Below are 25,620 nucleotides of genomic sequence, written 5' to 3'. Positions count from 1 at the left end.
TGTGACAGTCAGGCTTTGCAGGCCAAGACCCCTCCTGCTCTCCCAGGGCACCCATGAGGGTTGGGACTCCCCAGCAGCTCCCATGGTCCCTAACACACCCCTGGGTTTGGGAGAGAGTCCAGCAAAGCCATGCTGGGCAGGGCTCCCTCACAACTCTCAGGCAGCAGCCTGGCTTGAAGTCAGGTCGAGGTGTGCAGCTCCTGGGGCACGAAAGCTCTAGTGGGAAATTTCTGAAGCCCCTGAAGTATCTGGAGCTGCTGCCTCAGGAGCGCAGAGCCCCCACAAGCCCCCAGCTGTCCTCCCAGACTGTCACCGCCGTGGGAGGCTGCAGGAAGCCCGGGCAGGTGCTCACAGGCCGTGGCTGCAGAGCCCCACATGCCCAGGGTGCCTGCGCAGGTTCGGCCGGTGCAGGGCAGCACGAGGCGCTCTGGTAATGCCCCGCTGGGCTCAGCACCGGGAACAGCTGCATGAGGGAGAAAAGCCCTGAGGTCCCGGCAAGGCTGCAGAATGCTCCCCGCCTGTTCCCCCTGCACAGTGATCCAGGCAGGCTCTGCCAGGCCCCAGCTCCGGGGTGAGCTGGGTGTGCTGGGGCCCTGCTGTCACTCACCCACGGGGGCAGCGAGGGGAACTTTGTCCGGTGTTGCACGAGCAGCCCCAGGGCTCCAGCGGCGCAGTTCCGGGAGTGTCGTGCCCGTGAGGTGCTGTTGGCTTCTGGAAATCGCTGTTTCTCTCAGGTTCTGAGAGGTTCTGCTGCGGATTTGTCTCTCCTCTGTTAGGGTGAAAGAGGCGATGCCTGTCCCTGCGTGCTTGGCTGTTCCCGCAGCTGTGGTGTGCACGGCTGTTTCCCATCCTTCCTAGACAATCCTGATAGACACAGTATGTCGCGTTTTTATTACAAACTCCTTCATGAGATCATGGTGTTTATGACTGACCTGAGCATTGAAAAGTGGAGGGAGAGGTATGATCCTTCTCCTGTGTAAATACCTTCCTAGCAATCATCATCCGTAGTGCCTAGTATGTAAATGAAGCAACCCTGTCGGAGCTGCAGGGTCCTTTCCTCTCCACCAGTAATTAGCAGCTTGCTCAAGGAGTTGATCTCATTCCCAGTCCCCCATGCCTCCCCCTCCCCGCGGTGCTCCCCGGTGCTGGGCAGGTCTGGAGCCCCGCAGCCGGGCAGGAAGAGCGCCTGCAGCCAGGGGGGCTCCCAAAGGGACGGAGAGGGAGCTCCCCAGTTCCCCTCTTCAAGCCAATGTAATGTGCTTGGGAATGAGTTGTCAGGGTGAGCCCTGCACTTTTCCTTGGGCACATTTGCCTTGGAGCAGGAAGGATCAGCTCCTGTGTGCTGTACCTGCTTCAGTCACTGCTGCTTTTCTTGGGGGGGAAGGAAGCTCTAGAGATACTATATATACACTTACATATATATATATATATATATATATACACACACACGTACATGCACTTGTTTTGAAGGGAAAACGCTGTATGATTGTAATAGAAATAATGATGAGATAAATTATTTTAATCTCTGTATTTATATAAAATGATCAAAGAGATCAAAATGATCAAAAAAAAAAATCAAAAAGACGGTGTTCCTATTTTTTACTGAGAAGGCTGCTGGAGCCACCAGGAGCCTGAGAGCCACTGGGGCCCAGGCAGGGCCTGTCCTCCCCTCCTCGGGTGGGGAGCTCTCACAGACTCCCCCCATCGCACTGTAAGTTAGCCCTTAGCCTGTAAGGTGTAACAGGGACCTGTAGGTGCATTCAGTCCGTGCTCTGCACTCCTCAGGGGTCCAAAGGGCGCACACAGCTTCGACCTGCGCCGTGCACCTGAAAGCACAGGCTGAGGAGTGCAACCGCCGACACCTACGTGCTCTGTGTGGAACGGGCAGTGTTTGATGTTGACTTGTAAAGCTTAATGATTAGACTGGAAATGGAAGCATAGCAATAACGCTCGGTTGTTAAACAACGTCTTGTGTGTGTAAACCCCCACGTGCTGAGAGCTGTCTACAGACTAATAGCCGGGCTCCTCTCCTCTGCACCCCCTTTCACTCTGTAGCTCTGCAGAGGCTTATGGATTTGATGTGTTTGGTTTGCTAATCTCTCTTTTCATTATTATTATTATATTACTATTACTATTATTATTTTTCCTAATGCTATCTGAGAAAGTGATATCTCAGATGCACCTTGCAGCAGGTGTGGGGTGAGCAGTAGATGGGAAAGATGCATCTGCTGCACTCGTTGCGGCAGAGCCAGTCCTGGCAATGGGGTGCACACTCCCCTGGACTTCCTTTAACCCTGGGCAGATTGGTCAGGAGGTTCTTCTTCTTGACCCTGTTAACTAAAAAGCCATATTTTCTGAATGTGTTCGCTGGGGCTAATCTACATGCTCCCAGCCATGTCCTTCCCATCCCCACTAGGCTCCCAGCCCTCCCACTGCTGCATGGCTGTGTGCTGAGACAGTCTGAACTGGGGCCAGGCCCTGCTGGCTTCCCCAGGGGGAAGCTTTCTGTGAATCGCCTTACGGCAAGCAAAGCCAGGTTCATGGCCCAGCTGGTGGGTGCTCTGGAGGGACTGAGGGGTGCTCTTTCCTGGGTGCCCAGGAGAGGTGGCAGTGACACAGCAAGAGACATCCTGCCTGAAGCAGCTGGAGCCAGCAGTGTGAAGGAGTTGCTCTGCTTTTCCCAAGTTCTCCCCAAGCTCTCCACACCAGGAAGGTAAATCAGCAGCACAACAAGGGACTTTGATTTTTGGGGCTTAGGTGAACCTCTCGGAGTCCTTGTGCACAGCCTTGTGAATTGGCTCCTGCTGCCCCAGTGAAGCCACACCACCCTGTCGTTTTCCTAGAACACCAGCCCTCACATCCCAGCAGCCCTGATGAGCCAGTCTAGCTGTAGTGACGCTGCAGCCGCCTCGGTGCACGCCTGTTCTTGTCACCCTCTTGCACTGTCGGCCTGGCTGCCAAGTCCTACAGGGAATGCAACAGGAGGGGAGAGAACTCCCTTACGCCTGTGGGTTGCCTCATGCAGGCATCTGAGATCTGCGGATAAGATCAGCAGTGCCGGAGTGCCGGGCTGGGTGAGCAGGAGGAGCTCAGGATCGATGAGCACAGAGGCTGTGGAGGAGCCACCAGACACCGCGGCCTGTTAAAGCACAAGGATCAAAGCACCATGTCCCCTCGCCATCAGAGCTGCCTTTTGCTCCCCAGGCCCCCATTTCTGCCTTTGTGTCCTCCTTGCCAGCTCTGGCCCTGCAGGGACGCTGCTGTCCCAGCCCCATGAAGGGATGGTGCCTCTGAGCAGGAGGACACAGAGGGTGGCACTCGTACTGCCACCACATCTGATCCCTTCATCTCGCCCTCTCTCTCCTCACACCTTCGGGCAGGAACAGGGCAGCAAAGCTGCCGGTGTGAGAGAGGAGCACCCAACCCACACCCAAGTGGTGCCTGGTCCTCCCTGGCCAGGGTGTGGTTATGCCTCCTGGCTCTTCCCGATAGATTTCAGTGATCTTGCAGCTTCCAAAAAAGCTCCCCTTTCCTGTTGTTGCAATTATCGCAGGGATTAGACTATCAGGCCCTGGGAATCCCCCAAATCTTTGCATGTCTGAAGCAGCAAACTCTTTCTGCCCAGGGGCTGTGGGTATGGCGCTGAGCTGCAGCCCCTTGGCCCTGCAGGGACGAGCACTGTCTGTATGTTTCAAGGTCAGTGTCACCCCAGTGGGCTGAGGACGTCACCTCTGCCTGGCCAGAGCTGTGCTGGGACCCCTGGGAGGGCTCTGGCAGAGGGATGAGGAGGGCAGCACTTCTGGTCTCAGCTCCCCTGGTCCCAGAGCAGCTGTGGTTTCGTTGGAGCAAAAATATTGTCCTTGGCTGAGTGTGCGAAGCTCAGTGAGAACAATAAACGCCTGTGCCTCGTGCTGGGGAGCGCCGCCGCGGAGGGACAGATGCCAAAGGTTTGACACTGCTCTGCTTTATTTGAATGTTCATTTTGCTACGTCACCATTATTTGCCAGGATGATATTCATGTTGACTTTGCTTTTTAACCAAGTGCTTTTCAAAATGTGTTAACACCCAGAGACTAGAGTATGGAGCTGTACTTTAGAAGCTGTTGTAATATGCCTTTTTCTTAATAAAGAGATTGAAATCTGCAGAGGGTTGTACTGTCCTACCCCAGAGCTCAGGACCTCCAGCCACAAACCATAAGCATCTCTGCCTCTGTCCCAGGACTGGCTCCTACCTCACCCCCCCAGAGCTCTTCCACAGCTCTGGGGAATCCCAGGAGTGACCTGCAGTCCTTACAGGGGGCCTGCAGGTAGATGGGGGGGATCATTATCAGGATCTGGAGCACCAGGACAAGGGGGAATGGCTTCCCGCTGCCAGAGGGCATGGTTAGATGGGATATTGGGAAGATTCTTCCCTGTGAGGGTGGGGAGGCCCTGGCACAGGGTGCCCAGAGAAGCTGCGGCTGCCCCTGGATCCCTGGCAATGTCCAAGGCCAGGCTGGATGGTGACACCGAGAAATGGGAAATAAATTCTCCAATCAGTTTGTTTGGTTAGAAAGTCAACATTATTCAGCACTGGGTACGTGAGGGACTGTTCCACCTAACATGTATGGCAATTATCAAAACTTTTAACAATTTATATATTTTACCAAACAATGGAATTAGTGTTCATTAGCTAGAAGTTACATAGTTCTCTTATTAATTAGTATTCTCTCTTCTGTTGGTTAATGATACTCTCACTTCTCATGCTAATTAGTCTTTCTTTTCTTTTGGGTTAGTCAGTTTCTTGCATCAGTGGTCTGTGGGTTGATGGCCACAGATCCCCCCTGCCAGAATTACCTTTTACCCATTTGGAGCTGATTTCAGCACAGTCACTGAGCTGGTTTTATTAGTTATTCCTTATCCTGGGAGTCCTGCCAAATGTCCTTGTGGCCCATAAATTCTGCAGTCTTTGTGGCCATTATTAGTGATACATCCTTCTTCCCAAGCTATGTTAACCTCCTCCCTCAGGTCTTAGATAACTGAATCATGTTTTTTCTAACTCATGGACATGACTTAGAGCTTGCTTGTTAGCTGCTATCTGTTTCATGGATTAAATATCCCTTCTTGTTGATTAAGCTTGAAAGTTACAAAGATCAAACATTAAAGAACATCCTTTTTTAATTAAGTTTATTTCGTTTGGGTTTTTTTTTTCTTTTGTTTTTACGCATCACCAAACACTGTTTGTTACAATTAAACATTTTCCCAACGTTTCCCCCACGGCTGCAGAGACTCTTCTTTAAATAAATATAACTACTTCGGTAACAACGGGGCCTGGAGCGACCTGCACTATCGGGAAGTGTCCCTGCCCGTGGCAGGGGGAGCAGAACTGGGGGGGTCCCTTCCAACCCAAACCCTTCTGCGCTCTCTTCTGCTCCGTGAACGCCCGGGCCTCAGTGCGGGGCAGCCCTGCGCCCCCTCCCTCCCCGAGCCCAGGGCCTGTGTCCCTGTCCGCCCGCCCCGCCGGGCCCCGGCCCGGGCCCGCTGCTGCGCGGCAGCCGAGGCCGGCACCGGCCGCTCCCGGCTCTGCCAGCGCGGCTCCCCGGGCACGGCGTCACCCCGGTGCCCCCCGGCGCCGCACGGTGACCTTGCGGCCTCCGGGAAGGACGCAGGCAGCCGAGGGCCTTCACCGGGGCTTGGGGGACTCCCTGGGCCGTACCCCGCGGGGCCGTGCGGGGTCCGTGCGGGCCGGGCCCGGCGCGGCGGGCGCGGCCCCTTTAAGGCGCTGCCGGCGCGCGGGGGTTGGGCCCTGGCGGGCGCCGTAGCGGCGGCGGGGCCGCACCACGTGGGGCGGGCGGACGGCGCTGTCCTTCGGCGGGCCCATGGTCATCCGAGCGGGCGAGATGCCGCCGGCCGCCGTGCCGGCCGCGCAGGGCGCCGAGCAGCAGCACCCGGCACCCCGCGCCAGCCGGCCCGCGGAGACGCAGCAGCGACCCGGTAAGGGACCGGGCTGGGCCCTGCGGCGGGAGCGCGGGCCGGCCGTGCGGGGCCGGGGATGCCCGTCTCGAGCGTGCCCGTCCCAGCGGTGCAAACCCACCGCTCCCTCTCCGGTGCCGGGGCTCTCGGGGCCTGCCGGAAAGCTCGCGGGGGTCTGCGGGAGCGGAGCTGGGGCCGCGGTAGGGACCCAGGGTGGTTCTGGCAACTCGGACGGCTCGTCCCACCCGGGGGCAGCCCGGCGGAGCAGCCCGGACGCGCCCCGCCGCGGGGCCGTGCTCCCGCGCCCGCGGCCCGGCGGGCTCCGTTCCTGCGGAGATGTCGTGCTGGGGCCCGGTGCCCCCGCCGTGCCTCGGGAAGGCTCCTCGCAGCGCCGAGGCTGCGCTGGCTGCCGAGGCCGGAGGCCGTGGCGGGGCCGGGCCGCGCGATTTCGGGTGCCCGCCCGTGCCGCAGCGGGGCCGAGCCGGGGCTGGGGCCCGGGGGAGCCGCGGGGTCAGGCTGCGCCCGAGGCCTGGGCGGGCCCGTCCCGGCGGAGCGGGAGCCCCGGGCCCGGTGAAGGTCACCTTCATGGGGCCGCTCCACCGCGCGGCCGCGGGGGGGCCCGGGCCGGGAGCGCCCGTGCTCGGCCCGCGGGGAGCGGCCCCGGATCCGTGGGCCGTGGGGCCGCTCCGGGGAGCGGGTGGGCGGCGGCGGGCGCTCCCGGCCCGGGGTGCGGGAGCGGAGTTCGTTCCGGGCACCGCGTGCTGCTGCCCACGCACAGACATGGGTGTCCCGGGGCTGGTGGGCAGCAGAGGGCTGGATCCTCCTGGAAGTTTGGGCTGCGGGCACAACGGACATGCTAAAAAATACTCAGGAGCAAGAGCTTTCCTAGAAAGGGCAGAGGCTTGTTCGATATCTCAGCTGGAAATTGCAGGTTTTAACTAGTTATTTGCTGGCTGTTCTTGGTCTGTGTCGGAACCTGAGTGGCTCAGCCAGGAACAAGGTGCAGCTCCTGACTGTTCTCAGTGGCAGCTCCCGGGCCGGCACCGACCCTGAGATGTTTCCACCTGCCCCGGGTTTGCTCAGTTTCATGCTTCCTATCTTAAAGAACTCAAAAGCCTGAGCTCCCATCTCAGCCTCAGCTCTTTTGTGATCTCCAAAGTACAAGCAAAAGGGGTAGAAGCAGCGTGGCTTGTGGCTGATCTTCATCCTGAGGCACATGAATCCCCTGATTGACCCACATGTCGCTTCCATCCCCCCCAATTTTATGGTGTCGAGGTGGATTTTTGAAGTTTGTCACCTAAAGCAAAGTTCACTGGCATTTGGTAGTGGAGCAGGTTGGATGCAGTTCAAGAGTGGGAAACTCAGTGCTGATAGTCTCCCCCTCTCAGCCATGTGCTGGATTTTGAAGCAAGTATCACGCCTGCAGTGCCAGCAACTGGGTTAAAAAGTTATGAAGTGTAATCCCTGCCTCTCTGGCCACAATTGATTGCTGAGGGAGGATGGAAGGTGGAAAAATCCTTCATGTGTTTCGGCAGTGCACAATTGCTCACGTGGGATCTGGGGAGGAGCAGAGGAAGGTTTCTTTGGGGAGCCAGGTTCCACGGGAGCGGGATCAGCCTGGCCACCTTGGCATCGGCCTCACAAGCTCTGGTTCCTGGGCCAGGGGCAGTCGGGCCCCACTCTGGTGCTCCCACCGCTGTGTGTGGCCTGCAGAGCACCCGTGTAGGCACTGGCTGTGTCTGAAGGCAGCTGTCAGTACCTGGAGCCATGGGCAGGCTGTGAGTGGGCTCCTCGCTGCAGAAACCCACCCCTGAGCTGTGCCAGGCACCCAGGCTCGGGTGCTGGGCTCTGTGCCAGGTGAGAGGGCTGATGGCTGCTGCTCTCTACCCCCAGCTAGAAACTGTTGAAACTACTCTGTCCTGAGTGCAGAAACACAAAAGCATGGACAGTTGGGGTTCCTATAAAGATTTCTGATGGGCGCAGTTTTGGGTTATCTTTCCTGTCAGCTAGTGTGAGATCAGAGACAGCCATTGTGTGCAGTGTTTCTTGGATTATTTTTATTCCTACAGTCTTTATGGCCTTAGAACAAGTTTCTCACATACAAGTTTAGCAGTGCTTCTAGCAACCATAAAATGCCTTTCAATCTTGCCTTGCCCAGATCTGTTTTTTCCTAGCTCAGTCCCTCTGTCCCTGAGCTCCCCAGGCACCCCTGCGCTCAGCCACATCTTCTGTTAGAGCAGCGGAGAATGCAGGTGTTAATGGAAAACCTGCTGTGGGGGCAAGTGTAGCTGTGCGTTAGCAACAAGGTCAGAAGGCTGATTCTTAATCTGGGAATCTGCTATCACTATCTGTTGCCCGACCTTGGAGGTTTGCCGGTGTTTTGGAAAGGGCTGAATTGCTGGCAGTTGGGGTTTTAATATGCAGCTCTAACAGGCTTGGGGGGGACAGTTGGAGGAAAGTTGTGCAAGAGAAGTCTGATCACTGCTACAAGGTTAAGAAGAGGAAAAGAGTGTGATAACACAGCATCTGTATGGCCAGATGAGGGATGGGAACTGGAGGGGATCATGTTCGGGGTGGTTCTGTCAGTGTGTAAGAGCTGAGCTCCCACTGGAAGCTCTCTTGCTCTGCCTGAGCAGCTTTGCTCCTGGGTTTCCCAGCTGAAAAGTGGAAGTAAGTAGGTCAGGAACATGCACTGGGATAAATCCACCTGCAGACTCAGAACTGCCTCGTGCACAGTAAAACCAGCACCGTGTTGCAGAGTCCTGTGTTTACCTTCATTGTCTGTACATGACTAAACTTGGCAGCACACCCCTCTCCTGGTGCAGCTTCCCAGCACTTGCTTTACTTTCCTTCATTGTGCTCCACTGGTTGTGCTGGAAAGTTATTTCTAGAAGCTTTACAGGTCTGAAGTTCATGCATTTTTTTATTTGCATTTGAGAAGCAATGACAGTCCTTGGGGCAGTGCTTGGACAGCATGCCAAAGATGAAAACCAACATGTGGTTCCTCCTGTGGTGGCAGTGGCTGTCACTCTTGGCAGTAGGTCAGGTTTTTGCCATAGTAGCAAGGCTATCTCGGGATTAGCTTTTTGCTAATGCATGGTTGATTGCAGAGCTCCCACATGCCCCTTTGCCAGTGGAGCTTTCTGTTGCATTCTGCCTTTCTAAGGTTATTGAGTCTGGGACGGGCAGTTACCTGCTATTTTCCTGACAGGCTGGCGTAAAGGCACTTGCACAGTGGACAAACCTTCCCTCTTTGGTTGGGGAAGCAGATCTATGCTTGCAGAAGTGCATGTTATTTCCTCCAGCTAAAGGAGTAACTGCTGTGGTGCTCAGCAGCCACTTGACCAGTTTAAAGGGAAAAATCCCATGAAATGGACCATTGAAGCAAGGTTCCCTATAAGTGATATTGGAGTAATGACATATTTTCATAAAAAGCATTTCCTTAGTTTGTCTTTCACTTTAAAGAGAAAATCTCTACTGCAAGCTGTTGAAGAGGCTGCAGGCTCAGAGAAGTTGTATGTAGTTATGTCCAAAGATGTAAAACTGCAGGATCATGAATCTTGCCCAGAGCTCCAGCGGGTCGGATCAGCCTGACACCAGCCCTGCTTCCCAGGCTCCCCACTAGCCACCCTCCTGCCCTTGGGGCTGGATGAGACTGGGAATGGTAACGTGGATCCTGGCTGTTAGCAAGCTGTGCCGTGCCGAGTGTCCTGCATGCTCTGTCTTTGCTGTTGGTGTCCCTGGAGCCTGCAAAGTCTCCACAGCCTGGAAGCCCAGCTGCAGGTTGGTCTGGGGCTGAGGTGGGCTGTGGTCAGCTCGGGTTAGGGCACTGTGCTAGGTAGGGTGGGATCACTCCATGTCCCTGGCAGAGGGGTTCCTATGGGACAGGCAGGTTTCCCAGGCTGCTGCTGGCAGCACACTCTTGCAGGAGCAGCCACCCAGCCGTGTCCCCAGAGCTGTGTGTGGCCCGGGCAGCTGTGGGCGGCCGGCGCGGGGTGGCCAGGGCGGCTGTGGCCGATGGGCACAGCTGTGCTGCGGGGTACAGGAAGGCAGCCGGAGCTGCTGAGGACATCACAGCTGTCAGATCTCCCTTGCAAGCCCTCCCCAGAGACCAACAGGTTAGTTCCCTGCTCTTGCTGTCCCAGTAGCTTTCTGGAACTAAGGTATGTGCGAGAGTAAGGCACAGAGATTTGGAGAATCATCTGCAGGTTCTTGGTTTCTGTCTGAAATACAATTCCTTCCTTCAGTTCCCCTGAAATTTGAGAAACATGCTTCTCCTGACACCATTAATGTTTTTGTTGGTGCTGAACTTTGCACTTTGCATTAGTGTTACTCTTAGCGCCTGATTTCTGTGATGTTTGAATTGCATGTTACTGTAGCAGGGTCACCCAGACAGTCAGCTTCAAGGCTAGGATCCTGAAAAGTTTTGACCAGATAGAAAGTTTACAAATGAATTTAAATGTAGTTACCAGACGTGGAGAATGCAGGGTGGGTAACTCAGGGTGCCAGATGCGAAGCACAAGGCATTTCAGCACTTGTAAGTGCTTGAGCCAGCAGCTGTGAGACCCCATGGATATCCTGGGGCTTGGCCCTGCCAAGAGCACCACAGACTGCAGCCTCACCATGCTCTGCTCTCTCTGTGAGCTGGTCCCAGTGGTATGAAGCTGCTGAGAAATAAATGCAGAGCTTGTACCTTTGCCCACAGATGTCTGAGAATCAATTTGAGTTTGATGATGGCGGTAGAGCAACTCTAATGTTTCACTGCGGGCTCTTATTAAAAGAAGTCCTTGTTGTACCTAAAGTGCTGGAAGTTCCTGGGAAGCTGTGGTTTCCAATGAGGAGGCAGAGGGAGGCTACTCCACGTCTCCCACCTCCCCTGACGGGATATCCTGCAGAAATGTTTTCATTAGGGCCATCTCTGGAGCTAATGCCTATTCATTTAGTCAATTTATTTGGATTCATTAAAGTATTAATTTAGTTTCATTTATTATTCAGCTAAAATTAAATTTGCATTTGTTGTACTGACACCAGCCTTCACAGGTTAGAGCTGACACGTACACACTGCTGTGAGCTTGCTTTGGCTGGAGTCGAAGAAGTGCAGCTCAGCTTCATGAGACCTGACCAGGTGCTTCTCAGAGATTTCTCCTCTTTCCCAGAGGTCTCTTGGTAAGGAGGAAGAGTTGAAGCTGTCAGTGCATGTGAACTCCTTCAAAAATCACAAATCACAAGAAAAACATGATACTCGTGATCTGAAAGTGCTGGCTCATGGGACTGAGGGGTACCCGATCGTGGGGCTCCAAGGCCTGTCCTGTGCCGGAGGAGTGACTGTGGTGGTCCTGAGGGTTCCTTGCTTACTGGGACAGGAGCTCAAATGAGTTGGAGTGGGAGAGACTTCTCTTCCGATTCCTTTTCTCTTTAAAAGGACAGCAGAAGCCGGCCAGGGTTTCTGTGGAGAGCTGCTGGTCTGTTTCTCAGTTTCTCCTGGAAGGTGGCTGGCTGACTCCAGGGGCTGCTCCTGGGCCTTACCGGGGCTGCTGTTGGAGAGGGGGTTGCCCTGTCTCTGCATGTGCTGTGTTGGCCTTGAGCAGGGACCACATGAGCTGTGTGGTCCTGACTTTGTTGTGGTTCTGATGTTTTTGTGCTAGGGATGTAGCATGTAATTTTCTTCTGCTTGGTGCAGAGTTGTGTCCCTTCCCGCCCATGAAGCTGTGCTGAGTGCTCACGAAAACTTTCCCAGGCGGGTCCAAGGCTGGTCTGTTTAGGCTGCAGCTCTTACACATCACATCATGTTTGAAAGATCTGGCTCTTCGTGTGTGTCCCACGAAACAGGGACCACCAAAGGGCCCCATGTGGCTGAGAGTGGAGCAGCATGCGTGGCAGCACACGGGATGCACACAGGTGTGCAGAGGGGCTCTGAGGCCTGGATGATGCTGCTGATGGAGGGTGAGGAGCAGGCAGCTGTGGCACAGCCTCACTGGAGGTGAGCAATGCCCTATTTGGCTGCAGCCTCCCCTGGTGCTTGGAGAAAGCTCCAGTTCCATAACAAAATTGCTTCAGTTGCTGTGATTTTCTTAAAGTAGCATGGAGAGAGGAGAGGTGTTAGGGGATTGTATGTGTGGTTTTGTGGTTTATTTGTGTTTGATATGGCAGAGCAGCGTGAGAAGAGAGAAAATTCGTCTAGAAACTACTTATTGGTTCACTGCCTGAGTGCTTTGTGCTCGCCTGCTTAGTATGGATGGCTGTGCTGGGCCCGGGTGTGCCATAGTAACTGCCCTCGCCTTGTAATTCAATGCATCTCACTTGCTCAGGTTTGGCACAGCACTCGTCCCAGGCTGCACTGGTGTGGCACTCGAGATCGGGCTATTTATAACCACCCTGGCCCCAGCCAGCATCCCCCTGTGAGTGCCTGGGAACCTGTCAGAGCCCGGCTGTGCTGCGGCACAGCAGGAGAGGAGAGGAGAGCTGCAGCTGCGGGAGCTGCTCCAGGCCTGGCGGGTGTCGTGGCAGCTGGGGACGGGGGCAAAGGCGTGCGGTGGATGAAGGTCTCCAGGCAGCATTCTGGGGGAACTGCTGCAAGCCCAGCATCCAGTTCTGGTGAGCACACGGAACGTGGGATCCTGTGCGGAGGCAGCTGCTGGTCCTCTTGTGTCCTGCCACCCTGGGGCCAAGTAGGCATTCTCTTTGGAGAAGGCATCTGACTGCAAGAAGGCAGCGGAGGGCACGGGCTGCGCGTGGGAGCGTGCCTTGTGGGGACTTCCGTGTATGTGTGAAACACAGCTGACTGCTCTGATCCACGCTGCATGAGCCAGGCATGGGAAACAGCCTTTTTGCAAACTGCTGCAGGCAAGTCACTGATCTCCTCTTCCAGCCACGCAGCTCTGGCTCACCCGACGAGAGGTCGCCCCTCTTGCCAAAGTCTCCCACAAGCTGCACTGTCTTCTCGGAGATGCCAGAAGCTGCCCAGTGTGCTGGGCTGTATCCAGACATCATCCCCAGTGAGGCGGTGACTGGAAACCTGCAGAAGGGCACCAAATACATTCAAGACCTATCTGAGACCAAGGACAAAGAAGGAATGGTGACAGTTTGTGATAAGAGCGGTTTGAGCCCTGGCATTGGCACAGTTGGCCTGCTCCAGCGGACAGAGGCATCCCATGCAGTGACTGTCCTTCCAGCCGACCTTGGGGACAGGCCGGCAGGGCTGGTTGATCATGCTCAGTCACTTGAGGCCTGCCAGAGCTGTGTGAAACTTGAGGACAGAGGCTTAGCCCACAGATCCTGCCGCCGGGAGGAGCACGTGGCAGCAGCTGACAGCGACGCGGGCTCTGGAGCGCATTCCACTGGCCAGGGCCATGACGAGGGGCGAGCGGCCATGCGCTTAGACACAACCCCAGTGGCTCCAGACAGTGTGCTGGAGTGCAGAGGTCCTGCGCCTTCCCCAGGGAGCCCTGGGACACTGTCCTCTGCTCTGCCAGCAAGTGCGGGGAAAGCCCTGCCGGCTCCAAGTGCAGTTGTGCTGCCTGTCCCCCCCGGTGAGGTGTCACCTAAGGCTCGGGACACAAGTGCTGGGTTTGTGACAGAGCCTACCACCTGCCCCAGCAGAAGGTCAAGCTGCCGTCTTGGTTCCCAGGCACAGGTTCTGCCGTCAAAGCAGCAGCAGCAGAAGAAGAAGAGGGGGAAAAAGAAGCTCCTTCTCCCAGGTGCTCAGCTCAGTCCCAAGGGCTCTGTCCTGCTGCATGGAGACAAAATACTGTATGCCCCTAATGGGGGTGGGTGGCTGTGTGTGCCCGTGGGATGGGGCAGCACAAATGAGAGGGGATGGGAGCAGAGGTGACATTTTAACTTCACGGCAGAAGGAGGAGGAGGGAGGTGGTGAGGTATCCCACCTGGGTGTGTACCACAGAGGCACCTGTCTGTGCCTTGTCCATGTCAGCAAAGCAAACTTAAGGGCGTTTTGCTTATCTTTTTCTCAATTCATAAGGCAAATCCCTCTTTTGTTTGTTACTGCAAACATGGTCCTTGTAAAGGATGGGAGCAGATCTGCCCAGCCCAGCTTACAGCAGCTTGGGTGGGAGTGTGCAGCTGTGAGGGACCACACTTGGCAGCATCTGGCTTTCCTCCTCCCCCACTTCTCCACAAACTGGCACAGCACGGCTGGTGTCCACACCAGTTTTTCTTGAGGGATAGCAAATGGTAACTCAGGGAGGCTTTTGTCCTCACCAGGACTTTGAGGATATGAGAAACAGTTTATTTTTTAATCACGAGGTCAAATTTTGCCTGTCACTATATTTTTTGTTCAATCCATGTGCAGTGGCTGAATTTTGGTCTCAAATGCTGTCTTGTGGTGTACCTGGTGGCATGAGGGGATGTGCAGTGTGACTGACCTGTGGCTTAGTTTGTGGTTTAGCAACCTGTTTGCTTTCCCTGTGCCCATTGGCACACCAGTGGCAGGTGTTCAGGCTACAGCTGCTTGGGGGAAAGCAGAAACTGTGTTACACTGCTTGGAATTCAAAATACCTTTGAGGAGGGAAAGGCAGAAATTGGCCCCTCAGAATGGCACTGGAGCTGATAATAAGAAATGCATTCCAAAAGTTGGTGCTGGAAAAGGTAGGGGGTTTAATTTTTAGTTTCATCACTCTAACAATTTTTAGTAGTAGGAAAGGAAACTCCTCACTGACAGAGCAGTCCCTGCAGATCAGGCTAGCTGCCAGCAACATAATGTCGCTGACTTCTTGATCTGATAATCTTCGAAAAGGATTTGTGTCTGACTTTGGTTTAGAAGATTTGTTTGAACATAAATTAGTTATTAACTAACTGTTCCCAGGATCTGTGCTGTCTATCACGGTGTGCAGCCAGCAGGTTTTGGGTTCAGGTGTGTGCCCTCCCTCACACCGGGATCTGAGCACTCAGGGTCACCAGGTGCCTGCCACTGCAGCCTGGCTGTAAATAGGAAGCATGATTAAAGCAGGCCCTGTCACCTTGGCGTGTGAACTCCTTGTCGAGACACAGAGATGAAACCTAATCCTCAGTCTGATCCTTTGTGCCAGGTGTGACCGCAGACGGGTGAGCGTGGGTCGCTGCCCCGGTGCAGTGCCCAGCCGCCTCCTGCTCTGCTCTGCTCTGCTCTGCAGGGACTGCTCGCGCTGTGCCCAGGGCAGCAGTGAGAACATCGTGTCACAGCTCGGCCACCAGCCAGCACGGGCCAGAGCCCAGCAGCCTCCGCCACACCTGCGGGTACAAACTGCAGGTGGAGTGCAGGAGGAGGGTCCTTGCTGGGACACAGGCGCATCCCTTGGAATGACAGGGGAAACCAGAGGTCACAGCCTTGGGTCGAGACCACAAACGTGCGTCTCGAGGCCGACGTGCTCCGGCAAGGATCTCGGTCTGCAACAGTGAGCAGGGCGGTAAGTGGGAGGAGCGGCCGGGTTTGCCCCCGGAGCGGGTGGAACCGCTTCCCTGTGACTCAGACACCTTCCCTGAGCCATCCGGGGTGCAGCGCATGGCAGCGAGAGCCGGCAGCCAGACACAGCTGCCAGCCCGTTTGGGGCTTCAAGTGAGAGCAAGGAACAGGAGAGAGGTCTCTGCAGGTGTCTCTAAGGTCTTCCTGTGCCTCCTCCTACCATCTGGAGCAGGCTGAAATCCTGTGAAATCCACGAGTGCCCCATGATGTGCCTCCCTCTGCACCGGCACTACTGAGGCTGTGGCACAGTCAGGCTGCGGCGGGTGGGAGGAACCGGTGACCCACTTTAAGGCAGGTGGGTGCAGCTCTGCTTCCCTCGGGGAGCACATGTGGTGAGTCAGCACCCGGCAGGCAGCACGGCCTCCTGGCCAGCTTCCTTCAAACATACCCGATTATTACGGAACCCCTCTGGAAAGCCTTGCCTGGCTCATATCCGAGGGTTAACCTGCTGCACAGCAGATCTTTCTCAGTCTAGACTTAACTTCTGTTTCTTAACTTAAGACTCTGCTGGTTGGAGCTGGATCCTCTGGCATAAGGAGACATGAAGGTGTTGCCTCTACGTGTCTCTTGTCACAAAGTGCAGAGCTGTGCCTTCATTCAAGTAAGGGAAAGAAGGTGTGAACATCTTGTATTTCTGCAGACTAGGAACAGTCTTCTGATTTCTGAAACACTTGGTAGTTTGTGGATCTGACACCACTGAGCAGTGAAAAGCAGAAGTGTGGTCCTGATTGGTGACTTTCCCTTGCTGCATTCAGATTTTCCTGTCTCGCTTTGCTTTGCTGCTGAAGGTGTTTGCTGTGCTCCAGACTGGCGTGTGCATGGGTTGCAATGCCAGTCTTCCTTTCAGCCAAATTCTGCCTCCTTTCTGGCTTCCACAGCAGGAACAGAAGTTCAGTGATCCTGCCCTGCTTGGGTGGACAGGGGCTGGGCCAAGCCTGGCTCGGGCACCTGGCAGGTCATCCTGTCTGCAGTACCAGTAGCCCCAGGTGTAGCATTTTCGTGGTGGCTTGTCTGCACTCCCTCCAGATCCCCACATGTTCAGGCAGTCCAGGAGTATGGCTGTGCTGGCTGTAGGGTGTGACGAGGGGCTCTCCCCAGCCCTTTGGGCATGGTGTGGTTTTTCTGAAACCACATCTCTTGAGGCACTCTTGCATGGAGCTTTTCTTCCTCCTTTCTAGCATGACGGCAGCTTGCTGGAGCAAGGGCCAGGCCTCTTGTCTGACTCGCCTGTGGCTTCATCTGTCAAAGAAATGAGCAGCAAGTGCTGGGGACATATGCACAGTGACAGGCACCATGAGCAGCAGCCACTGAGCTGCTGAAGGCAGCTGAGGCTGCATGACGTAGCTCTGATACCTCCTGCCTTTTAGAATGGGTGTGCTCTCGTTGCATTTTCTGCCCTTTCACGATGTCCTAAGTCAGCCCTGACAGTCATCTCTGAGGGTTTGCTGTTGGCAGTTGTAGTCTGGAGCCAGGGGCATGACCTTCCAGGGATGCTTTTGCAGGGCCTGTCGCTGCAGCCTCATGTTGTGCTCCAGAGGTGTGCAGGGGGATATGGTGATGCCATCCCTGTTCTGGGTTATGGTGAAGTGAAGGCTGCATGACTTCTTTGGGCTACAGGAGGAGTTGGCGCTGATGGGGAAGAACTGGCTGTGACAGCTGTAGCTCCTCAAGCCACAGTGCCAGTCGGTGAGGTGAGGGAGGCTGAGCTGCCATTTCCCCTGAAGTGGGGAACTGGTGCCTTGCTGGGAGGTGAGGATGAGGAGAGAGACCTGCCAGGTGGAGATGGCTGCAGGGCTGCAGCCTGGAGGCATTAGCCTGGCTTGGAGCTGTCCTGAGCCTGTGCAGCCTTTCAGAAAGGCTGTTTCTGCTGCCTGGGAGAGCACCCCATCTGCTCCATCTGTGCTGCCTGCAAGTGGGTGCCTGAGAGCACAGAGCTGGAACTGCTGTATGTGACCTTGGGGGTCCAGCGGAGGATGCGGCCGTGCTGGGCCGGCCCTGCTGGGAGCACAGCCTGAGGGACACGATGCCTGCTGTGCTCCAGCACCCACTGCCCCGGGTGTGTGGGGTGGTGTGGTGCCCCTGGGGCACCAGCCTGGTGAGCTGGGGGCAAGGGGTACTCTGCCCCCTCCCAGAGTTGCTATCAGTGGCTCTTTCTACAACTTCTCCTGGAAGCCCCTTAGTCCTCTTTAGTATGGTCCCCAGCCTGGTTCAGAAGATGTAGGCTGCTCTAGGAGACTGGCAGCTTCCTAGATCTTATCAGCTCTCTGACACTATCCACTGTATTGGAAAAGAAAACAAACCATTGTGGATCGGTGAGGTAGGTGCAGAGAGCTCCCAGCCCTGTGACGCACCTGTCTAAATGAGCACTTAAAATGTCGTCACCATTTTCTTTAATAAAATTGCCCAGGCAAAGCCTCGCCCTGGCACCATGGGATCTCTGCAAAGTATTTGGAAATGCAGAGGGTGGCCAGATGTGGGCAGGGGTGTGGGAGCTGTTTGTGTGCCTGTGGAGTAAGCAGGCTCCCATGTGACGCAGCGGTGCTGGCAGCTGCTCGCCTCCTCTCCCTCTCTGCTCTTTAACTTGTCAGTGCAGAGGTTACAGCTGCCTCCAGGCCGCAAAGCACCACACACCCTTTTTTTCTTTAATTAAGAGGCTTTTTAAGACAGCTCAGTGTTGTGTACACTGACCCATCCTTCCTGCTCTCCTTCCCTCCCCTCTCTGCACATGGTTTGTGGAAGATGCAAACACTGCAGGCGAGCGAGAGCACCTTAATAATGCTGTGAGGAAAGAAGGGGAAGGGCCTGGCACACCTCTGTCTAGTAAACAGCAAGTGCAGAATAAAACCCTTCCTGCCTTTTAGGCCCTGACTGGCTCGGGCTGGCCGATGTCCGAGCCAGTCTCTGCAGCACCTCGGAGAGGACCCTGTCTAAACCCTTCTCTTCTTGCCCAGAGCACCCGTCTGGCGTGGCACTGATGAATGGCAGCGGCTTGCATGACAGCCTCAAGGGCGAGAAGGATGCCAGGCAGAATGGCCATGAGGAGGCTGACCCGGGAGAAGATGGGAATGACCAGGAGGTCATCGTCATACAGGATACAGGATTTACTGTCAAGATCTGTGCACCAGGGATAGAGCCCTTTTCCCTGCAGGTACCTGCCCTCACCAGCTGGGGAAGGGAAAAGAGGTGGTGGGAAGTATTTGAGCTGGATCCATGCAGCCAGGCAGGCAGGGAAGGAGGCAGTGCCTGGGAAGGCCCCTGTTAGCCCCCACAATCTGGACAGTACCTTCAGGCTGCTCACAGCTCCCTGACCTGTCTATCTTCTGACCAGGACTAAGTCCAGGAGAAGGATGCAGCAAAGGGTGGAGGGTGCAGGAGAGAGAGTGCCTGGCCAGTGCCTTTGAGAGAAACGAAGGAAGAAGAGACGTGAGCAAGAGGTTGCCTAGCCCAGGCCTGCCTGGGCATTGCAAGGATAGGGAGGGTGTTTCATTCTGGATCCCAGGTGTGGAGCAAGGGGAAGGAGAACTCACTGAGGTGTAGCTCTTTGTCCGTCAGAGGGGCTTGGGCGTGGAGCTGAGCACAGGGAAAACGGCCTTCCCACTTCTGGGCTGTTTTAAAGAAGTGTTGTGAAAACATGATTTCTGGGCCTGACTAAGGAAGGGAAAATCCCTTGCTTGCTCAGCAGTTATGACATGATGCTCCTGCAGGCCAGCCTGGGTTTGGTGCAGTGACAGGTGCTAGCACAGCTCAGGGAGCTCAAGCACCAGCCTGAAGACCAAGGGAATGATGCAGTCTCCACTTCCCTCTGCATGGAGAGCTCTGCCTCATGTCATATGGGCAGTGATGTGCCACCAAATCGGGATGGGCTCTGACAGGCCTGGTTCATGGTCCCATTTAGCTTGATACTTCACCAAAAACTATTTGAATGACGTATCTCTAATTTTGGGGAGAGGCATCTGGAATCTAAACCCAGTGGGAAGTTCTGATCTCCCCAAGACCAGGAGAGAGTGCAGCAAAATCCCATCCCCTGTGGAAGTAGCTGTGTCTCAGACTGGCTTTTTGTTTCCTTAAAATCCCCCCGGCTGTTAGTTTTAATAGGCTAATAGTAGCAGGCCGTGTTGTTTACAGCAGCTTATGTAAACTACCCCGAGTCCTCCGGGTTTTGGAGCAGTGTCAGCAGTGCTGGAGCAGAGCAGGGAGGTGGGGGAGCAGCCCCAGTGTTCCAGCCAGGGCGGCTCCGGCCTCAGCTGGGCTGTGTGGCACTGGCACAGACATGCCACACAGGGAGGAGGAAATGGGCTGTTTTCCATGTGCCTCATTCAAGGCCTCACCACAAATGTGGTGTCAATGGATTAAGGAAGAACCCTCTGTTTCCCCCGCCACCTTCTATTCCTTCACTGCCCTCTGTCACCTCTGTCCCATGCCAAGTGCTTGGTGCAGTGCCTGGCTGTTACATCTCTGGGTGCCAAGCCCCGCGGGGTGGAACTCAGGGGGCTGACCCTGCTAGAGGTGACAGTGCCCTCCCAGCAGGAGCAGAAGCGATCTTCCTGAAAGGGAGGTAGAGTCTGCCTTTCCAAGCCTGGAGAGGTCTGAGAGGCTCTTGATACAGCAGCTGAGGGGCAAAGTTTGGCAAGAACATGTGGGAGAGTAAAGGATAATTGTCTGGGTTCTTACCTTCTTAAGGTTTCTCCTCAAGAGATGGTGCAAGAAATCCATCAAGTTTTGATGGACCGGGAGGATACCTGCCATCGGACCTGCTTCTCCCTGCAGCTGGATGGCAACGTCCTGGATAACTTTGCTGAGCTGAAGACAATTGAAGGGCTGCAGGAGGGCTCGCTGCTGAAAGTGGTGGAAGGCAAGTTCCTTCAGACTTGGGAGGGAATGAGTGAGAGTTTTCTTAGGGAGTGATTTTGGCCACCTGTCAGCCCTTTCCTGTGGTTCTGTTTTGAGACCTGTGTGCCAAAGGGGTGAGCAACTGTATAATTCCAGTTTCTTTCCTCACCTTTTGCTCATCAGAGCCATACACAGTGCGAGAAGCCAGGATACACGTGCGCCACATTCGGGACCTTCTGAAGAGTCTCGACCCATCAGATGCTTTCAATGGTGTGGACTGTAACTCATTGTCCTTCCTGAGTGTCTTCACTGAAGGAGACCTGGGAGGTATGGGTCAAAAAGACTTCTCTGGTGTGGTCAGGGGTTTCATTCCCTCACTCCTTGCTTAGTTAAACACACAGTATCAGCTGTCCTGTGTCATTTGGGAGTGCAGAGAACACTTGGAGCACTTCTGCATCCCTCCTTGAATGCTGACTGGAGGAGGGAATGCTGCACTTTTCAGAACTGACTTTATGTCTCTGTCTGTTCTAGACAGTGGAAAACGGAAGAAGAAAGGTACCGAAATGGAACAAATTGACTGCACCCCTCCTGAACATATCCTGCCAGGTAGCAAAGAGAGGCCCCTGTGTGCCCTTCAGCCCCAGAACAGAGACTGGAAGGTAGAGTTCTCCTGTGTCATTGAAACAGCTGTTGGCACATTCCTCACAGCAAACTGGTGGTCAGGGATTGAAACCTGAGCTGAAGTGGACTTTGGGATTTGCTCTGCTTGGTGCTTAACGAGTGCTGGGATAGCCAAAAGAATAAAGTCCAGGAGCTGGTGTGCAAAACACTGGACATGGAGTCTGGACATCGGCAGAGTGTGGAAGGGCCAGACTTGCTGGGATGGGTGGCAGAGAAGGGAAAGCAGCGTTCCACTGCAAAGTCCTGGAGGCAGGATCTGCAGATCACTACAGATTGCCCTTAGCTTTCCCATGCCCTCCCACTTGGATTCTGGTTTAGAAGCTGCTATTTGAAAACAAGTACAGCAAGAAATCCATACCCTGTGCAGCCCAAAGGCCCAGGGTGTCTGTTTTCACCCATGTCTTGCGGTGTGAAAGGCAAACTAGTGGACTGCAGAGGGCTCAGGAAGCTGTGCTCTGGAGACCAGGTGCGTTTGTAAGCTCTGTTTCTGGAATCAAGCAAGGGCAGCAGGTAAAAGGGATCTGGCATGTACGTTGAATGACATAACTCAAAGAAATTAATTCCTGCTGACAGGAGTTGCTTCTGTTGTGTTCTACTGTAGCCTTTGCAGTGCCTAAAGGTATTGACAATGAGTGGCTGGAACCCTCCCCCCGGGAACCGGAAGATGCACGGGGACCTCATGTATTTGTACGTCATCACGGTGGAGGATCGGCACGTCAGTATCACTGCCTCCACTCGGGGATTTTACTTGAATCAGTGAGTAACTGAGATTCTTCCTGTCCTGCCCTGCAGCAGCCAACTGGGAAACAACTCACTAACAAACAGTTGCAACTTTTTTTTTTTTTTTTGGCAGAAACAGCCTATTTTAATTTGCTGCTCACATGGGTTGTGGGAGCTGCTATACTGGATTGGGCTGTTCAGTTATGCCTGGTGCCACTTCTCCGCAGTGGCTAAATGCCTGATGCTTTAGGGAAAGTTTAAACATCCCATAATGTCATCAGCTACTTAGAGCATTTTGAGTTGGGAGGAAATTCCTTCCTGTCTATTGCAACTATCTCATTTTGCCCTAGAGCAAAAGCACAGCCTGTCAGAACTCCCTGAGCTGGGTGCAGATTTGACTAGAAATAATTTCTTTTTTTGTTTTTTTTTTAATAGTAACTGTGAGAGGCTGTTGTGGCTGTGCCTGTTGGAGTGGCTGTGCTGAGGGGGTTCTCTGTTAAGCAAAAGCACCTTTGGTGTGTTTGGGAAGTTCTGTGAAATGAGTCCTTCCCAGCTATAGAAACAGAAGCCTCTCTTGATTCTGGGGATGCTGAAGAAGGTCTAAATTAGAAAACCATCAGGGCCAGGTATAGGGTTACTGGCTGTTCCATGTGGGGAGCCTGGGTAGTGTCCTTGCTGCCCATTTGCCTCTTTGCCCCATGGTCTCCCATTTTGCAGGCAAAGGCATATGGTGCAGCCTTTGATACCGTGCATGTATGAAGAGCTCTCAGTCATGTTCCTAGGGTGTGGGAAGTCTCAGGTATCACAATGGCTTGTGACTTTCTTTTTTTTCTCTTGCAGGTCTACTGCATACAACTTCAATCCCAAACCTGCAAATCCCAGTTTTCTCAGTCATTCCTTGGTGGAACTACTTAACCAGATCAGCCCTACCTTCAAAAAAAACTTCTCTGCCCTGCAGAAGAAACGGTAGCAGTGCTTCTTCCTCTCCAGTTCCTTGAGCAGCATGGAGCTGTCAGAGCTGCTGTGCCTGTCTGTGGTGTTCAGCACAGCAGTGACAGGGGCCAGTGGAATCCCAGAGTCCCAACCAGTATCCACTGCATGATTCCTCTTGGCTGTAGCTCCCCAGTGACTCTTGCTTACAGCATGTGGATTTACTGTTTCAGTTCTGCCATGGGAGTCTCAGTTCTGGGGCTTACCTGGAAGGCAGGTGTTCTGTCTGTGCTGCAGACTGAACACGTGGGACAATTTGCACAGTGGGAGAGCGAGCCTGGAGCTGGGCTGCAGTGTTTGTGCAAAGAGATGCTGTGGGTGCACTGCCCAGCTCCCTGGGCAGCAGAGTTGTCGTGGAGCATGGCCACGAGCTGCAGCAGCACCGGTAACCTGAGCAGTCCATACTTCTCCCCAATCCACAAAAGAGACTGAAGCATAAATATCAGTGAAAGTAACACATGAGGGCTTTGTGTAGGCTTGCTGTGGAGAGAGGTTGGTTATTCTAAACATGTCTGTACATGTTATATTCTGTAATTTCCTCTAGCTCCTATAATAATAACACAACAATAAGGCATTGTTTGATTCTCCCGTCCTTGCTGCAGGGACCATTTGTTCTGCTGCAGGACAGTGGGTCCTGTGCAAGAGCCTGTCATTCTTCAGAGTCACTTAATGAACTGCCTCGGCTCAGCGGGGTGTGGATTGACAGGCACATTGTGTGGCTTTCGGGAGCTCTGCTCCTGCTTCATTAAGGAGATGAAAGTGACATTAGACAAGGGCTGAAATTAGCAGTGGCCTCCAGCCACCACTGTGACTATCTGGCCATTTAAAAATTACTGTACTATATTGCTTCTTTGACCAGAAGTAACTGCAGATGAGCCCCCAGCCCCTGCTGAGAGCAGATGACACGAGAGACCCTTTGGCAGTGCTTGGGTTTCCACTGTGGGCTGCCTGTGAGGACCTGTGTGAAAGCACAGGGAAAATTCTCTTGGAATAGAAAGGATTCTTCCTTTGAAAAGTGTGTAATTGTTGTTTCTCCCAAACTAGGGTTCAGAGACACCCTTTTGAGAGGATAGCCACTCCTTTCCAAGTGTACAGCTGGACGGCTCCGCAAGCAGAGCACGCCATGGACTGCGTCCGGGCAGAGGACGCTTACACTTCTAGACTGGGCTATGAGGAGCACATACCTGGACAGGTATTGGTCTTGCTTTGCCTGACAACACTGGCAAGGGTCTTGCTGCCAGCTGTGCCAAGAACAAGCTAACTTCCAACAAGTAATCTCTGGTATTTGTGGGAGGCTTTTGCTCATCAAGGGAAAACTTGCAGGAGTCCTTGTTCTTCACAGGGCCCTTGACTACAGGGCCTGTGCTGCTCAGGCTGCAGCTCCATGAGCACAGAAACTGAGAGGAGCAGCTTCTGCTCAGATGTTTATAAATTCTGTGTCCTTTCTCTGAAGAGTGCCACTGCACAGGAGGCAGACTGCTCCCTCGTGCCAGTCAAGCCTGGAATGGCTCTTGTGTCTCCGAGCAGACTGTTCCAAATGCTTCAGCTGCAGCTTTGTAGCACAAAGTGGTCCAGGGCAGGAATGGCCGGCTGTAGGCAGGACATGCCTGCAGTGTGACCACAGCACTGGCTAATGACACCTGCACCGTGCTGCCCCTTCAGTGACACTGTCCTGCACTGGCTGGGCTGATGCAAGATCTGTCCCAAACTGCTGTTGAATAAAGTCCACTCTCGAGGTGTGTTAGTTCCTGCTGCTAAGTCACTTCCTCTGAGCTCCACAGCAGCCTGAATTCTTGCCCCTTCCTCTCCCTTCTCTCCCAAAATGCCTAGTGAAGCAGGAATTCTGCCTTGCCAGCCCCCTTCCCACATAATGCGTTGCATCCCACAAGGCTTTCCCTCTCTCTTTCAGACCAGAGACTGGAACGAGGAGCTGCAGACAACACGGGAGCTGCCACGCAAGAACCTGCCTGAGAGGCTGCTGAGAGAACGAGCCATTTTCAAGGTAACTTTGGGATATGCAGGCAGCTCCTCACACAGCCCCTTCTCTGCTGCCTGTGTTCCAGCTCCTGGGGCTTGTATCCAAGCCACTAGCCAGGCTCACAGAAGTAAAAGTAGGTGGACCTGCCTGCCTGCTGGAAGGCTATTAGGAGGAGAGGAGAAAAGGAAAAATTTGCAGGGAGCTTTGAGAGCAGGGTGCTGGGAGCGTGGGGGCCCATCCTGACCCAGTTTTGTCTCCACGTGCCTACAGGTTCACAGCGACTTCACTGCAGCAGCAACACGAGGTGCTATGGCCGTCATCGATGGCAACGTCATGGCCATCAATCCCAGTGAGGAGACCAAGATGCAGATGTTCATCTGGAACAACATTTTCTTCAGCCTGGGCTTTGATGTCCGTGACCACTACAAGGACTTTGGTGGAGACGTTGCTGCTTATGTAGCTCCTACCAATGACCTCAATGGTGTGCGGACCTACAACGCTGTGGATGTGGAAGGGCTGTACACGCTGGGGACTGTCGTGGTGGATTACAGAGGTTACAGGGTGACGGCTCAGTCTATTATTCCTGGCATCTTGGAGCGGGAGCAGGAACAGAGTGTCATCTATGGGTCAATAGACTTTGGCAAGACAGTTGTGTCACACCCCAAGTACCTGGAGCTGCTGGAGAAGACCAGCAGGCCGCTGAAGATCCAGAAGCACAAAGTTCTCAACGACAAGAATGAGGAGGTGGAGCTGTGCTCCTCGGTGGAGTGCAAAGGCATTATTGGCAATGATGGGCGTCACTACATCCTGGACCTGCTACGCACTTTCCCTCCAGATCTAAACTTCCTGCCTGTTGAAGGGGAGGAGATGCCAGAGGAATGTAAGAAAATGGGGTTCCCCAAGCAGCACAGACACAAGCTTTGCTGTCTCCGGCAAGAGCTTGTTGATGCCTTTGTAGAACACAGGTGAGCAGAGCTCCCCCCTTCCTCCACCTGCAGCTGGTGATGGTTCCA

At 54.4% G+C, this 25,620-nt stretch overlaps 1 protein-coding gene across 2 annotated transcripts in view; it reads left to right on the top strand.

Moving 5' to 3' along the window:
- The first annotated feature begins 5,824 nt into the window (after nt 1-5,824).
- CLUH (clustered mitochondria homolog) overlaps nt 5,825-25,620 on the top strand; it is a 34,956-nt gene continuing 15,160 nt past the window's right edge. Inside the window, exons 1-10 of one of the 2 annotated variants that reach the window (XM_069033677.1) lie at nt 5,825-5,972; nt 18,360-18,556; nt 20,089-20,260; nt 20,422-20,565; nt 20,770-20,897; nt 21,521-21,675; nt 22,480-22,605; nt 23,674-23,821; nt 24,539-24,631; nt 24,878-25,572. In XM_069033677.1, coding sequence (XP_068889778.1) covers nt 5,858-5,972; nt 18,360-18,556; nt 20,089-20,260; nt 20,422-20,565; nt 20,770-20,897; nt 21,521-21,675; nt 22,480-22,605; nt 23,674-23,821; nt 24,539-24,631; nt 24,878-25,572 — 1,973 coding nt within the window. In that variant the 5' untranslated portion in view covers nt 5,825-5,857. Of the gene's footprint in view, nt 5,973-12,606; nt 13,649-18,359; nt 18,557-20,088; nt 20,261-20,421; nt 20,566-20,769; nt 20,898-21,520; nt 21,676-22,479; nt 22,606-23,673; nt 23,822-24,538; nt 24,632-24,877; nt 25,573-25,620 lie in introns of those variants that run through there. The other variant, XM_069033676.1, reaches the window with a different exon arrangement.

The sequence above is a fragment of the Aphelocoma coerulescens genome, chromosome 19 (genome assembly GCF_041296385.1).
Source record: "Aphelocoma coerulescens isolate FSJ_1873_10779 chromosome 19, UR_Acoe_1.0, whole genome shotgun sequence".
Classification (NCBI taxonomy): Eukaryota; Metazoa; Chordata; class Aves; order Passeriformes; family Corvidae; genus Aphelocoma; species Aphelocoma coerulescens.
This window is presented reverse-complemented; position numbering and strand designations above follow the sequence as displayed.